The 16,267-nt window shown below is 42.4% G+C and overlaps 1 protein-coding gene across 5 annotated transcripts in view; it reads left to right on the plus strand.

Moving 5' to 3' along the window:
* The window catches only part of HDAC10 (histone deacetylase 10), a 105,598-nt gene that overhangs the window by 54,935 nt on the left and 34,396 nt on the right, over positions 1 to 16,267 (plus strand). For all 5 annotated transcript variants that reach the window (XM_068276355.1, XM_068276360.1, XM_068276358.1 and 2 more), the window contains exons 14-15: positions 2,536 to 2,770; positions 15,056 to 15,146. In XM_068276355.1, coding sequence (XP_068132456.1) covers positions 2,536 to 2,770; positions 15,056 to 15,146 — 326 coding nt within the window. The remainder of the gene's footprint in view (positions 1 to 2,535; positions 2,771 to 15,055; positions 15,147 to 16,267) is intronic.

The raw sequence follows: 16,267 nt of genomic DNA on the forward strand, positions 1-16,267 counted from the left end.
CCTGTGTCTGGAAGGCTGCCAAGTTCTTCAGTGTTGTGGTTCTGCTAAGCCTCCAGGCCCCTCTATGCACACTGCCTGTGTGTTATTTAGATTAGGGCAGCTTCTCTCTTCTCTCTCATCTTTTACAAGCTGGATAAATTGTCCTCTGAGCTGGCTGGGCTTTCACATACTGAGGAATTAGACACAGGCAGAGCTGTTTGCAGGAAGAAAGGATCAGCCTGTCCCTTCACTGCATGAGAGCTGCAGGGGGAAAAAAACACACACAAATGATCTCTTTAGATTCAAAAGGAATGCTGTATACAGCCTGCTTGTGTATGTATTTTCTATGTGTGGACATACTGTACATTAACCTACTTCCTGTTTTGGTGGCCATTTTGTTTGTTTATAAACAAACTTTCTAAAACTGTTTTTAACCACTTTTAATGCGGCGGGGAGCAGCAAAATTGTGACAGAGGGGAATAGGAGATGTCCCCTAACGCACTGGTATATTTACTTTTGTGCGATTTTAACAATACAGATTCTCTTTAAGTACTTTGCAGTACTGGTCGGAGTCTTGCCCATGTGAGGTGCTCCGAGTCCCTTTAAGTCACAAATGTTTAGTGTAAGTGTATAACTATTTTTAAATGTAAACATGTATTTTGTTGCTGTTCTTCCATGCAACTGTATACCTATCCATACAGCATTACCTTGGCTTCCTGTTCAGATTGAGAGGTTTTGAATAACCACCGTCATTGAACTACGGCTTAGGCTACAATGTGCTTGATGCCCAACGGCGCAAACATGGCGTATCTGCTCAGCATACACTGTGGTCTGCATATTTGTGCTCGTCAACATTACTTTCCGTTGTGGATCCAGTGTGCTGCTGCAGCCACTCATCTGGTTCACCTGCTGCTGCTTCTACCACCACTGCTCGTTCCACTGCAAAGAAGTAGAAGCACCGGTATACAGATCGGAGCCGTGGCAGAAGCATATAGGGCTCCCCATTGGGTTGCAAAAGTCCAATGGGAATCCTACCTCTACTAGAGAGGATTTTCATTGGTCCACCACTCAGTGAACCCCTCCTCCTGGGAAGAGAGGCTTCCCATTGCGTTGTTGCATTCAATCCCATTGGTATCTTGCAATACAATGGGAAGTCCCATGCTTCTGCGGGGGGCCAGTCTGTGTAAGGACCCCTGCACACTGCAAATCTGATTTGCGATTACAATTAGTTATTCCGATTTTCCCTGGATGCTATCAAAACAAAAAGAAAAACACAGCATGCGGTACAGATTCAAAATCGCAAATCAGAATTGTATGTGAAATCGCGTGCAAATCAGAACCGCATGTAGGCCTCACGGTGCTTCTTCCCTGCAGTGGAATGAACGGGGGTGCCAGCAGAGATGGTAAAATCAAATCTACAGAAGAAAGGTGTCCGTTGTCATATTCTTCCGTTGATTCTGAAAGCATCCGCTTCATTGGCAATCTGTATCCGCATCTGGAAAAATCGTGCAGGTCGGGACATACGTTGCGGTAAGCGGATCGGCACAAGTGCATCGCTCGAACATAAAAGGTTCTTACACTCAACGTAGGAACCGTTAGCATGTCTGATCCAGAAGATGTGTTTGTTCCTCGAATGTGGACCAACTTTAAAAGTCTACAGCAAGCTGAGTATGTATACTGGCTGAAAATAAAAACCAGCCAACCTCCTCCAAATTTGAGAAATAGGCAGGAACTGTGCAGCAAATACATCACACCCTGTGGTGTCTGGCTGATTCACACTGCAAGAGCTTTTTTAAGCACCAGTGATTTGAAAAGCTCTGGCTAATGCAGTGCTATGGGGGATTTTTACAAAATCACATCGCTCCAGTGAGAGCACACACATAGGATAACATTAGCAAGAGCTTTTTAAATCACAAAGCGCTTAAAGTGGATCCGAGAAACTTTTACTCATTGCATAATTGTGTTCCTTACAGATAGTTTATAGGGGCATTCCTCAAGCCAAATACTTATGTTTTTTGTTTTAATACTCTAATTCCCTATAAACTAAACAAGCCTCGTCCACAGCTCAAAGTGCCTTGGCACTCTATGCAGCAAGGGCTTATGGGAGCTCAGTCTGGGCAGGAGGAGGAGGAGGTTACTAGCCAGAGAGTTCAGGAGAGGGGAGTGAGCTGAGGGCTGGAGATGCAGTTGCAGCTTGCCTGTGTGTAATGTGACAAACAAAACATGGCTGCTGTCATTGTATCACAGGAATAAATACACCTGAAACTGTTGAAGCTGTTTTCAGTTAGATGTGCTATCTAAACTTCAGATAAGATATATAGACAAGTTACTTGTCATAGTTAGTTTTTCATCTCGGATCCACTTTAAATAAAAAATCTCTTGAAGGGCATGAAAGCTTGGCGGTAGTTGGAAAAACTTACTAAAGTTGTGTACAGCTCCTGCTATAAAACAGAACCATGCCCCATGCCAGGCTGGTTGTAATTAGCTTTGAACGTTTGCCAAAGACAAAGTTTAATTTGTGTTTCGTTTTTGTGTTTTCCCACCCCTGTACAAAAGAAACTACGTTGATACAAGACCTAAGCACCAGAGGCTCGTGTTCATCCTCCCCACTACGTACAGATCCTTCCATAGCCGACAGATTTATTGAGAATCACATGAAGAAAATCCTACATGCTATTCCAAAGTCCACAAACTGTGTGTTTCCTCCAGGAGGACATATACCTAGCCTGCCTTCCAATGTAGAAGTGGAAAACCGATCTGCCCCCAGTGAAATTGCAACTGCTGCATTAAGGTAAGGCTTTGTGAGGTATTCCATGAAGAAACTAAAGGTCTGTTTATAAAAGTTGTCCTGTTAGTTTGCGCTTTTATCACTAAAATTGACTGCACGTTTTTTTGTTTTTTTTTTATTATAAAGAGTGCTTGTGCTACATGTGTTAAACATGTGACTCGCTGAAACCATTCAGCCGAAATATAGAAGCAGCACAGGGCTGTTGGGTTAATTGCACACGCACTAGCAAATGGGCTGGTGGGTTTATTGCACACGGCTGCAAGAAGCAAAGTGGTTGATGAGTTTTTCTAGTTGGTTAACATTATAAATACTGTTGGACAATCTGGAGTATATAATTTCTTGCATTTGGCTTCTTCATATAACTATGTACATGGCTTGGCAATCTGTTCTAACTACAGTTTAGTCTGCTTGAAGCTCACACAGAAATGGCCATTGGCCCTCCAAATGTCTGGATTTCATGTGGGTGAGGGTTTATTTGATCTGTGAAACTTCCCAGCCATTTCCTGAATAAAATCCCATTACATAGAGTGCCAGAGAGGAGGGAGAAGACAGCTCTAGGCAGCAGCTAAATGGGGGAACAGATAGTATTAATAAAAGGTAAACCTGGACACCAGCTGTATTCTGATGTCCGACAGACCTTCAGGGCATTCTGTTTACAGGAACCCTAAATGTAGCTGTGGTTTTAAGAGCAGTGTAGCAAGCAGACCAAGGTGCCCGTTGCCTGCTCTGCAGCTGTTGAAGCCATTGAACTGCACTGGCATGTCTACAACAGCCTTTTAAAAAATTATTTTTTTGATGCTTGAGATTTAACCAGAAATATATATTTTTCCCAGGGTCGTCTCCAGGACAGCACCCATATGAGATAAATTCCCTCCAGATACTATTGGACAGGAGAAGGTTAAAAATTAGCATACCCTGCAGCAGCATACATATATATATATCCCCAACTCGAACTCACATTCAGTTTAATTCCTGTCCACGGAAGGAGGAGGATCGATCAGGAGAGTCCATGTCAGTTGGCAGGCTCTGAGCGGCTGTTCCCCCCGTGTACACACCAGCCAGTCGGGATTGATGTGGGGAGAGGACGCCGGCTCCGGAATTACAGACCTCAGGAAGACGCTGAGACTTATGGGGCGAGATTCTGTGCGTGCAGTGCGCGCGCAGTGGTCGGCGTTGCAGAGGTCGGATTGGCTCATCCGGGTCAGGTGACCGGGAGGAAGTCTGGGCACGCCCCTCTAGGAAGCAGAGCGGAAGCTGGACTGGCGTGGGGGCGGCATGCAGCGGTAAGCGGCAGGATGCTGAGCGCCGTCCAGAAATTAACCCTTTCATTGCTGGCGGCTAAGTAAGTCCAGGCTAAAGGGTCAGGAGGGAACTTATGTGCATGGTTGTGATTGCGGGGGGAAGCCCTTATGGGTGGAACCAGGCAGACATTTAAAGCAACTCAGTCTGTTCTTCCTATTATACTCAATTACTATGGAAGGATCAGACGTATCTCCGCAGGGATCTGCTGAGCAGAGCTCCAGTGCTGGTTTGGTATGTAATCCCACAGTGTGGGCTTTATTGCTTCTGGTCTCTGATATTATAGATAGTAAGTTAGTCCTTTCTTTTTCTTGCTTGTAGCCCAGACTGGATAAGGCTGACAAGCCGGTTAAAGTAAAGGAAACAAGAGCTGAATCAAGCCATTCTTCAGCGCAATTGCCAAAAGCTGAGCAAAAGCGTAAAGAAAAGAAATGTGCTTTGTGTGCAGCAAAGATTTCAACTGCATCAGGAAAGAGTTTATGCAATTCCTGCACTCAGAAAGTGGTTAAAGAGGAAACCCCAAATATGTTTAAAGATCTTATGGGATGGATGAAGTCAGAGATAAAGGCTACCTTCCAATCCTATAAGGAGTCTGCCCCGTCTACCTCTTCAGCAGTACCTGAATCATTACCTAATGTGATTCCTTCCTCTCCCAAAACATTAATGTCTGTTGGTGAATCTCAGCAGGGGCAAAAGAGGAAGTGGAATTCAGACTCAGAGCATTCAGAGGGTGAAATTTCATCACTGAAGGAAATGAGTGCTAAACCACAGGAATCAAGAAGGGACAGAGATTTGCTTTTTCTATGGATAATATGGATCAATTGTTAAGTGCAATGTTTGCTACTATGGATATTAAGGAAGAGGAAAAGGATCTTTCCACGTTAGACAGGATGTATAAAAGTCTGATAGATAATCAAAAAAGTTTTATCCCGGTTCATTCTACCTTAAAAGAATTAATTGATAAGGAATGGCAAAACCCAGGAAAGAGAGCTTTTTGGCCTAAGTCTATGAATAGGAAATACCCCTTTAAACCAGAGGACTTTGGGGTACTGAAGGATCCCCTAGATAAAAGGGTTGATAATCTATTAAGGAGAAATTGGGAAACAACTACTCTGATTTTCAAACCCGCAGTGGCTAGTACGGCCTTTTCAAGGTCGTTTAAAAATATGGTTACAACAATTAGAGATGCATATCGCAGAGGGTTCGCCTAGAGATGTTATACTCAAATCTTTTCCTAATCTGTTCCATGTAGTAGATTATCTTACAGATGCAGCAGATGAGATTGTGAGACTAACTGCAAGAGCTTCTGCTTTATCCAATTCAGCAAGAAGAGGAATATGGGTGAGACCCTGGGAAGGAGATGTTTCCTCCAAGATAAAACTGTGTGGGTTTCCATGTGAAGGTAATTTGTTATTTGGCACAACATTAGATGAAACATTAGAGAGATCAGCAGACTTTAAGAAGAACTTTCCAAATAAAAAGAAAACTCTCAGGTTTAGACATTCCTTTCGAGGTTCAAGAAAGCAGGTGTCAGAGACTAGGCCAGGGCTTAGAATAAACTGTAGAGCACAAAAGGATCAGAAAGGAAAATCCTCATTTACCTTCTCTCCAGCCAATGTGCCTAAAAAAAACAATGACACCAGGATTCCAGTAGGGGGCAGACTGGCTCTCTTCATAGAGAACTGGTATACGTTGACCAACAATTTTTGGATAAGAACAATTATTCTAGAGGGTTACAGACTGGAATTTGTGGAGAGACCAAGCACAAGATTTCTGGTAACCCCTCCCCCCATCATAACAGAACAGAGTTTAGCCTTACAAAGTGCAGTGTCAGATCTTTGGGAAAAGCAGGTAATAAGAGAAGTTCCAGGAGGTCAAAGAGGACAGGGCTTTTACTCCCCAGTGTTCCTGGTTAAAAAGCCGCAAGGGAACTTCAGACTTATTCTCAATCTAAAGACTTTGAACAAATTCATTCGTTACAGAAAATTCTAAATGGACAACATTCGGTCTGTACTAGGCTTACTTCAAGACGGAGCTTACATGGCGTCTCTAGATCTACAAGACGCTTATCTTCATATTCCAATACATCCGGAGTCGCAAGCATTCATGAGGTTTGCAATACATCAAGCAGGCGAGGTAAGACACTATCAATTTACAGCTCTTCCATTTGGCCTCTCTTCAGCCCCTTGGCTGTTTACGAAAGTAATGACTGAAATTCTTGCCTTTTTTAAGACTTAAGGAGATTCAAATCATAGCATATCTAGACGATTTGTTTTTATGGGGAGACTCGGCTATGTCAGTATCCACCCAGATTCAGACCTCAGTGATGGTTCTTGAATCTGTGGGGTGGTTAATCAATTGGAAAAAATCATCCCTTACTCCATCTCAGATTATGATTTTCCTGGGTTTTCAGATAGATACTGTTAATCAAAGAGTTTATCTCCCTGCACAAAAGAGAGAACTTTTATTAATGAATGTTGTTTCTTTTCAGGATTCAACTACCATCACTCTAAGAAAAACCATGTCTCTGCTCGGTCTTATGACATCCTCATTCCCGGCGGTCCTATGGGGCCAGATGCATTCAAGACAACTTCAACTATGGATTTTACAATCTTGGAACAGGAAACAGAATGCATTAGACAAGAGGGTACTAATACCGCACTATGTCAAGAGGTCACTTCATTGGTGGTTGGAGCCATCTCACCTAAGGGAGGGCTGACTATGGGACTTGCCATACCAAAGGATGATAACCACAGACGCCAGCTCCTGGGAGCAGGATCCTTCAGTGGGCAGAGATGAATCTAGCGTCATTGATGGCAGTACACCTAAAGGGAACCTTAAATGTTGTTGCAGATTACCTCAGCCGGTCACAACTGAGTCAAGACGATTGGATACTAAACGAGGAGGTCTTCCAGAGTCTGACACGCAAATGGGGGACTCCGACAATAGACTTATTTGCGACCAGGAAGAATACAAAATGTCACAAATTTTGTTCCCTCTGTCCCACCGACAATCCGATCGCAGTGGATGCATTTGCCCTGAGCTGGAGGGATCATCTGATTTATGCTTTTCCGCTGTTCAGGTTGATTCCAAAAATCCTCAACAAGATTTACAGGGAGAAAGCATCAGGCATACTAATAATACCTTTCTGGCCAAAAAGAGCTTGGTTTTCTCTGTTAGGGAAGTTATCAGTACAGGAACCAGTAAGGTTACCCCTACGTCAGGATTTGTTACATCAGGGTCCAATAATGCATCCGCAACTGGAGATGTTGCATCTGTCAGCCTGGAGGATGAATTAAAGCTTTTAAGGGGGAAAGGATTTTCCGGGAAATTATCCAATACTCTACTACAAAGTAGGAAGATGGTCACTAGAAAGATCTACTTGAAAGCATGGAGAACCTATCTTCATTGGTGCGATGAAAACAAGATGGATTCAAAACAGGAATATACTCCATTAGAGTTTTACAGGCAGGACTGGAAAAAAGGACTCAGTGTCAGTACATTAAAGGTGCAGACAGCGGCCTTAAGTGTCTTTCTACAAAGGAGATTGGCAGAAAATGAATTTTTTGTTAGATTTTTTAGAGCCATGTCTAGAATAAAGCCCGTATTTAAATCACATGTGCCTCCTTGGGACCTGAACTTAGTACTTCAGGCTCTCATGAACCCACCTTTTGAGCCTATACAGGAGATTGCTGAAAAGTTGTTAACCCTAAAAACTGCTTTTTTACTTGCAATTGCAACAGCTAGGAGAGTGGGAGAGATCCAAGCTTTTTTCTATAGCAGAACCATACTGTATTATATCAGAAGATAAGATCACACTGAAATTAGATTCTGCTTTCTTACCTAAGGTTTGTACAGGTTTTCATAGGTCGCAGGAAATTTTCCTCCCTTCTTTCTGTCAGGACCCTTCTAATGAGAAGGAGAAACATTTTCATTGTCTTGATGTCAGGAGATGTGTAATTCAGTACCTGGAAACAACGAAATCATGGAGAAAGACACAAGCAATGCTGGTATAATTTTCTGGTATTAATAGGGGAAAGCAAGCGTCCAAGGCATCCATCGCCAGATGGATAAAGCAGACAATTACTATGGCCTATCAGCTTCAGGGAAAGGAAGTACCACAGTTAATCAAGGCACATTCTACACGTGCTGTGTCTACCTCCTGGGCAGAGAAAGCAGGAGTTTCTGTAGAACAGATCTGTAGGGCCGCAACATGGTCAAATAAGAATACATTCGTAAAACATTATAAACTGAACTTTGACTCCAGTAGAGATTTAATCTTCGAAAGAAGAGTCTTGCAGGCAGCTGTCCCACCCTAGGATATATGTGTTACATATGTGTAATCTTGGTAGTCTCATATGGGTGCTGTCCTGGAGACGACCCTGGGAAAGACACATGTTACTTACCGGTAACGTCTTTTCCGGGAGTCGGAAGGACAGCACCCGGACTACCCACCCTGATTGGTATATGTACATATATATTAAAATAAAATTTGAGTTTTTGAGCATTAATTTGTGTTCATCTTTATTGTTACTGAATGAGTTCGAGTTGGGGATATATATATATGTATGCTGCTGCAGGGTATGCTAATTTTTAACCTTCTCCTGTCCAATAGTATCTGGAGGGAATTTATCTCATATGGGTGCTGTCCTTCCGACTCCCGGAAAAGACGTTACCGGTAAGTAACATGTGTCTTTTTCCCGGAGCGTCATTCGGACAGCACCCCTGCTGAGACTTGTCTCCCTCCCTGACTGAGGACAGGAAGCTGAAAAATAAAAATTTGCATAGCAAATAGGCAGCAGCATAAGTAGGGAACAAGTACCTCCATCTTCAGTTCAGTTTCCTGTCCCCGGTCAGGATGCATGGGAGAGTCTCCTCTGGGTGCTATCCAGTCAGGCGGCTGGGGCGGCGTGGGTCAGGACTCCTGGAGAAAGATCGTTCAGTGAACGATAGCGGGTCCTGCAGCGTGTTGGAGGCTACTCCTGAAGAGGCAGCGGCTTTATGGGCGCAGGCGCGCTACACAGGAAGTTCCGGTATTCGAAACCGGAAGTCGTCATGCGCACGCATCCCGCATGACGTAACCACCCGGAAATGTGCAGACCAACAGCGCACAAGCCAATCAGGCGGCCGGGGCGGCGGAGATCATACACCTGAAGCAAATCAGGTAACCAAATAACTATTTAAAACAGCAAAATGTATCCATTCGTCATTCTGCTCTTTGAATTTGACGATAGAGGACGCTGCAGGTTCTTTCTCTCTGCAATCTGCAGAGCCAGGCCTAGATCCCTCTCTGGCAAGTAATATTGAAAGTATTTACTTAGCCAGCATATATCTGTGTTAGAGGGAATATTGTATCTTACAGTCTTGTCTCTTATTTTTTTTCTTTAGCCCAAAAGAACTGACAAAGCTGATAAATTGGATAAACTCAATCCTCAGACCAGTCAAGTGGGTGATTGTCTGTATTAATGCATGATATATATTTTTTGCTATGTTACAGATAGGCTAAAAAGGGCTATGTTTGTTTATATTATAGACAAAAAAGGACAAGACTGATAAGAGTGTTCATCAGACCAGTCAAGATAGACATACAAAGAATGAGAGAAAATGTGCTATCTGCAATACTCGTTTTGTAACCTCTTCAGCAAGAAAATTGTGTCAGGCCTGTACTGAGAAAGTAGTCAAGGATGAATCTCCTGTGTTGATGAAAGGATTTATGGGCTGGATGCGGGCTGAGATGGCATCAGCTATTAAAGAAATTAAAGACTCAGCTATAGCCTCTACCTCTACTTCTATTCCAGCAGTGTCCTCAGCAGATGTTCCACTGATTTCTGAGAATACAGATAATACGGCCTCTGCTAATACCATAGATCCACCTGGGTCCCCGGTATCCTTAATACCCCCTTTGGTTCAAAAAAGGAAAAGAAAGAAGGAGGATTTAGAAGCTTCTGAATTATCAGAAGGAGAAATTTCAGAATTAGAAGATATTTCTGCAGAAGAGGATGGGGTTAAATCAGATAATCATCAAAGATTTGCCTTTTGTCCAGAATTAATGAAAAGCCTTTTATCAGAAATGTATGAAACAATGGATATAAAAGATGAACAAAAATCCTTGACACCGTTAGATGAGATGTATGTTGGTTTGGCGGATCCCCAATTTCAGGTTATTCCGGTTCATTCTTCCTTGAAAGATTTAATTAAGAAGGAATGGAGTAACCCTGAAAAGAGGGCTTTTTGGCCTAGGTCTCTATCTAAAAAATATCCCTTTAGTCCTGAGGATCAGGCTTTTTGGGGTCCTCCGCCCAAATTAGATCCTTCTCTGTCTAGAGTGTCAAGGAAAACTGACCTATTATTTGAGGATTTTGGTAATCTTAGAGATCCCATTGATAAAAAGCTGGACAATATTTTACGCAGAGCATGGGAATCATCCTCTCTTACTTTCAAGCCTGCAGTAGCTTCTACAGCTGTGACTCGGTCTCTTAAATCCTGGTTACTAGAAGTACAGACTAAGATTGCAATGGGAGTGCCTAGGAATGAGATCCTGAATGACTTTCCTAAATTATTTAATGCAACTAATTATCTTACAGACGCAGCCGATGATACAGTAAAATTAACAGCAAGAACTACTGCTTTGGTAAATTCAGCAAGAAGGGGAGTATGGGTGAAAACGTGGAACGGTGATAATGCATCCAAGTCTAGACTGTGTGGTATACCATGTGAAGGTGCCTTGTTGTTTGGTTCTAAACTCGAGGAGACTCTGGATAGAACCGCTGATAATAAAAAGAACTTTCCAAATAAGAAAAGACCCTATCAACCTAGACGGTCCTTTCGAGGACCCGTCAGGTCTGACCCAGGAGTTAAGCAGACCCAAAACAGGAAAAGATGGGCTCCCTATAGACCACAGAAGTCAAAGACCAATTTTGCACCCCCTAGTAGATCTGACAAACAATGACGCCAGAATTCCGGTGGGAGGGAGACTGGCTCATTTTTTCGAGTTCTGGCAGATTCACATGACAAATCAGTGGTTACTAAAGATCATACTAGAAGGATACAGGATAGAATTCGATCAACCCCCACCACTAAAATTTCTGGTTACCCCCCTCCCAGTAGATCCAGAACAACAGATATTTCTTCAACAGGAGATAATGTCCTTATTACAAAAGAGAGTTGTAAGAGAGGTGCCATTATGTCAAAGGAGTTTAGGGTGTTACCCACCGGTATTCCTAGTAAAAAAACCACAGGGAAGCTTCCGCTTCATTCTAAATCTCAAGGTCTTAAACAAATGCATAAAATACAGAAGGTTCAGAATGGACAACATTCACTCTGTTATTCATCTCCTACAGAAAGACTGTTTCCTGGCATCCTTAGACCTCAAGGATGCTTACTGGCACATCCCAATTCATCTCTCATCCCAACAGTATCTGAGATTCGCAGTTCCAATCGGAGAAAAGGTAGGACACTTTCAGTTTTCTGTTTTACCTTTTGGAATATCTTCAGCTCCATGGCTGTTTACTAAAGTAATTGCTGAAGTATTAGCCATCCTAAGATCAAGGTCCATTAATGTGCTTGGATATTTAGATGATTTCTTGTTTTGGGGTCCTTCTCGTGAATTTGTAATTACTCAAAGTCAGATAGCCCTTGAATTCCTCCAAAATTTAGGGTGGCTGGTTAACTGGGAAAAGTCTTCTTTAACACCAAGTCAGTCCATGGAATTTTTAGGGTTCACTATTTCCACTAGAGAGGAAAGGACTTTTTTGCCTGTTAGAAAAATATCTGCAATTACAGAATATATTTTTTCTTTTCAGAAAGCAAGGACAATTTCTCTAAGAAAGGCCATGTCTCTACTAGGACTTTTAACGGCCAGCTTTCCAGCAGTACAATGGAGCCAATTTCATACGAGAATTCTGCAAATATGGATTCTAAAAGCTTGGAACAAGAAGTTGTCAATGCTGGACAAGAAGATATTGATACCCCACTATGTGAAAGTCTCCCTGATGTGGTGGCAGGACCAATCACACATCGCAGAAGGTCGTATGTGGAATTATCCGGTTCAGAAAGTGCTGACGACGGATGCCAGTTCCTGGGGATGGGGAGCCCACTTAGATTCCTTGCCAGCCCAGGGTCAATGGTCCAGGACAATGTCTTTGAAGTCATCGAACAGCAGAGAGCTGGAAGCAGTTTATCAGGCATTACAACACTTCAGTACTCCTCTCAGGAATACACATGTAACATCAGAACAGACAACAGCTGTGTAGTAGCATATCTGAACAGACAAGGGGGAACAAGGAGTATGACCTTATGGACCCAGACTTTTCGGATCGTTTCTTGGGCAGAAAACAATATCCAATCCTTGACGGCAGTCCACCTGAAAGGCAAATCAAATTCCCTGGCAGATTCCTTGAGCCGTTCAAAGTTAGACCAGAACGAATGGTCCCTCAATCATCGGGTTTATCAGCAAATAGTGGATCAATGGGAACATCCGGAGGTGGATCTATTTGCCAGGAGAACGAATATGAAATGTCTAAAGTTTTGTTCCCTATATCCGCAGGACAATCCTTGGAAACTGGATGCATTCTCAATAAACTGGGGATCACATCTGATGTACGCTTTTCCACCCATACCTCTTTTACCAAAGGTACTGAAGAAGATCGTTCAGGATCAAGCCAAAGTAATTCTCATCGCTCCACTATGGCTAAAGAGACCTTGGTTTACATTACTTCAAGCTATAGCAGTCTCGAAACCTATCATACTCCCACTTCAAACAGATCTATTGAACCAGGGGCAAATTTTTCACCCGCACCTGAAACTCCTTCACCTCTCAGCATGGAGGCTGAATGGCGCATCTTGAAAGATAAAGGGTTCTCCAATAGGCTCACAGAAACTTTAATTCAAAGTAGGAAGAAGGTCACTCGGCAGATCTATAACAAAGCCTGGAAAGTGTTTAAGAGATGGTGTGCGGAAAAATCATTGGAAGTGAATTCATCATCTTCGGTATTGGAATTTCTTCAAAGTGGCTACGAAAAAGGTCTGAGTGCAAGTACGCTTAAGGTACAAGTTTCCGCATTAAGCGTTTTTCTAGAAAGAAAGTTAGCTCAAGAAGAGTTTGTTATTCGATTCTTTCAGGCACTAAAGAGACTGAGACCGGTGATAAGACCTAGAATTCCATCTTGGGACCTAAATACAGTTTTACAAGGACTTTGTGAAGCTCCTTTTGAGCCGATTGAAAATATATCAGAAAAATATTTATCATTGAAAACAGCCTTCCTTATTGCCATTACTACGGCTAGGAGAATAGGAGAAATTCAAGCACTATCAATAAGAGAACCATACTGCGTAATATCGGATGATAGGATCACGTTACGTCCAGATATTACTTTTTTACCAAAGGTAGTATCCAAATTTCATAGAACTCAAGATATCTTTTTACCCTCATTCTGTCAAGACCCAGCTAATGAGAAAGAAAGGAGGTTACACTGCTTGGATGTAAAGAGATGTCTCATTCAATACTTGAAAATGACAAAACAGTGGAGGAAGTCTGACGCAATATTCGTTCTGTTTTCGGGAAAATTCAAGAGGAACAAAGCTTCCAGAGGAACATTATCCAGATGGATAAAACAGACGATTGCTACTGCTTACAAGACTCAAAATAAACAGCTATCTTCCACAATTAAAGCTCACTCGACTAGAGGAGTCTCGGCATCTTGGGCAGAGAGGGCTGGGGCCACTATTGAGCAGATCTGCAGAGCTGCGACTTGGTCCAACCACAACACCTTCGTCAAGCATTATAGGTTGAATATTTTAGCTAGCACAGATTTAAAGAGTAACTGTTAGCCCCCAAATTGAAATTTAAAACACTATTGCAATGTTTTATTTATTATATAAGTGAGCCTAAAAGCCAATGTAGAAGTTAAAAATCAATCTAATTTTGTTACTATGTAACCTTTTCCCCCAGCTCCGGACGCAAGCCGCATATCAGATACTGTAGCATGCAGAGCATGCCTATGTCTGGCCGACCCCCCTCTCCCCCCCAGGACCAGGTGCCAATATATTCTCCCCACCGCAGCTGACCGCTCTGACACGGAGAGAGAGCGGCAGCACTTCCAGAGCAGCACCGCAGAGCAGCAGCCGCCGAGTCACATGTGAGAGAATCACATGTGAGAGAGATGCACGGCGCCGGCTGCTCTGCGGTGCTGCTCTGGAAGTGCTGCCGCTCTCTCTCCCTGTCAGAGCGGTCAGCTGTTTGTGGTGCGAATAGATCGGCACCTGGTCCTGGGGGGGAGAGGGGGGTCGGCCAGACATAGGCATGCTCTGCATGCTACAGTATCTGATATGCGGCTTGCGTCCGGAGCTGGGGGGAAAGGTTACATAGTAACAAAATTAGATTGATTTTTAACTTCTACATTGGCTTTTTGGCTCACTTATATAATAAATAAAACATTGCAATAGTGTTTTAAATTTCAATTTGGGGGCTAACAGTTACTCTTTAAGTTATGGGAGAAAAGTATTACAGGCTGTAGTCCCTCCCTAAGAGAATAATCTTGGTTATCATCTCAGCAGGGGTGCTGTCCGAATGACGCTCCGGGAAAGAACAACTTACCTTCGGTAACGTCTTTTCCGGAAGTCAAGAGGACAGCACCCCTGCAACCCACCCTAATTTTTGAGGGTTTATAAGGAATAAAGAATTACATTTTTTTCAGCATCAATGGTTGTCCGTGTCTTTTTTATAACTGAAGATGGAGGTACTTGTTCCCTACTTATGCTGCTGCCTATTTGCTATGCAAATTTTTATTTTTCAGCTTCCTGTCCTCAGTCAGGGAGGGAGACAAGTCTCAGCAGGGGTGCTGTCCTCTTGACTTCCGGAAAAGACGTTACCGAAGGTAAGTTGTTCTTTTATTCCCCTATAGTGCCCCTTTAATGTTTGACAGCTTTACCTTTGCACCATTGTACTGTAAATTGCCCTAGAACATACTCCTTTTTATTTTCTATATTCAGTGTCTTCAGCCAAGAGCATCTGGGCAATGAAAACATGGTGGGATCTGTAGGTAGACTGTTGGCTGCCCTGGATAAATTTACTATTGGGCAGGTGAGTTTTACCACATAACAAAAAATGCATGTTGATGAGGTCAGTTTTATATAGTATTTATTTTTAGGACCAAATGCCATTAAGGCTTAGTGTTCTTTAATACTAAAATCTATGTAGCATCAGTAGATCAGCCTTCGGCTGCAGCATGTCCTTTGCATAGTGTAATGTCCCCATCTAAACCTTTATAATTTTTTTCCTATAATGTATTTAGTTTATAAAAGAAAAAGAGTAATATAACAACGAGAAGTTGATCATTAAACAAAAATGTGCTTTTGGTCACTTCATCAGAAGCAAGGTATGTCCTTTGTACATAAAGAGCTGCATTGTTCTGTTATGTTTCCAGAGGACAAAAAATGAATTGCCATAATTATGAGAGGTTATAGTTCTCCTCTTGACTGTATACATGGTGCCACATCAAAGGGTAGCCCAGATTGTTCTTAGAAGTCATTTTGTAACAGAATGTCATTAAAATGGTGTTGCGCTATATAGCTCTGCTTTGCTGCAGAAAAATTCCCTCTATTCATAAATGTGCAACAGTGTTGTTAAAGAGACACTGAAGCGAAAAAAAAATTATGATGTGATTATGATATTATGATTTGTATGTGTAGTACAGCTAAGAAATAAAACATTAAGATCACATACATCAGTCTAATTGTTTCCAGTACAGGAAGAGTTAAGAAACTCCAGTTGTTATCTATATGCAAACAAGCCATTAACTCTCCGACTAAAGGTGCATACACATATCAAACTATAGTCTTTGGAAAATTAAAGATCACAGACCAATCTTACCACCCTTCCTGTAGTATAAGAGCCATATGATTTAACTGACATTCATCTGCAGATCAAGCAGTCATCTGCAGATCTGAAAAAACCTCCTGGTGGATCTGATCTGCAGATGAATGTCAGTTAAATCATGTGTGTATGATGATCTGCAGATCTCATAGACTATCATTGCAATTTGCAGGAATGGATTTTTGGCAGGAACAGATCTTTTGCAGATACTGATCTTTGGTGTCTGTATAGCATCTGTGTGTGCAGCATCTTGCAAAGATTTATTTCTGATGGGGAGTTCAGCTCCATAGAATAGACTGTGTAGAGTATCTCTCTTATACTACAGGAAG

This window comes from Hyperolius riggenbachi, chromosome 3 (genome assembly GCF_040937935.1).
Source record: "Hyperolius riggenbachi isolate aHypRig1 chromosome 3, aHypRig1.pri, whole genome shotgun sequence".
Lineage (NCBI taxonomy): Eukaryota > Metazoa > Chordata > Amphibia > Anura > Hyperoliidae > Hyperolius > Hyperolius riggenbachi.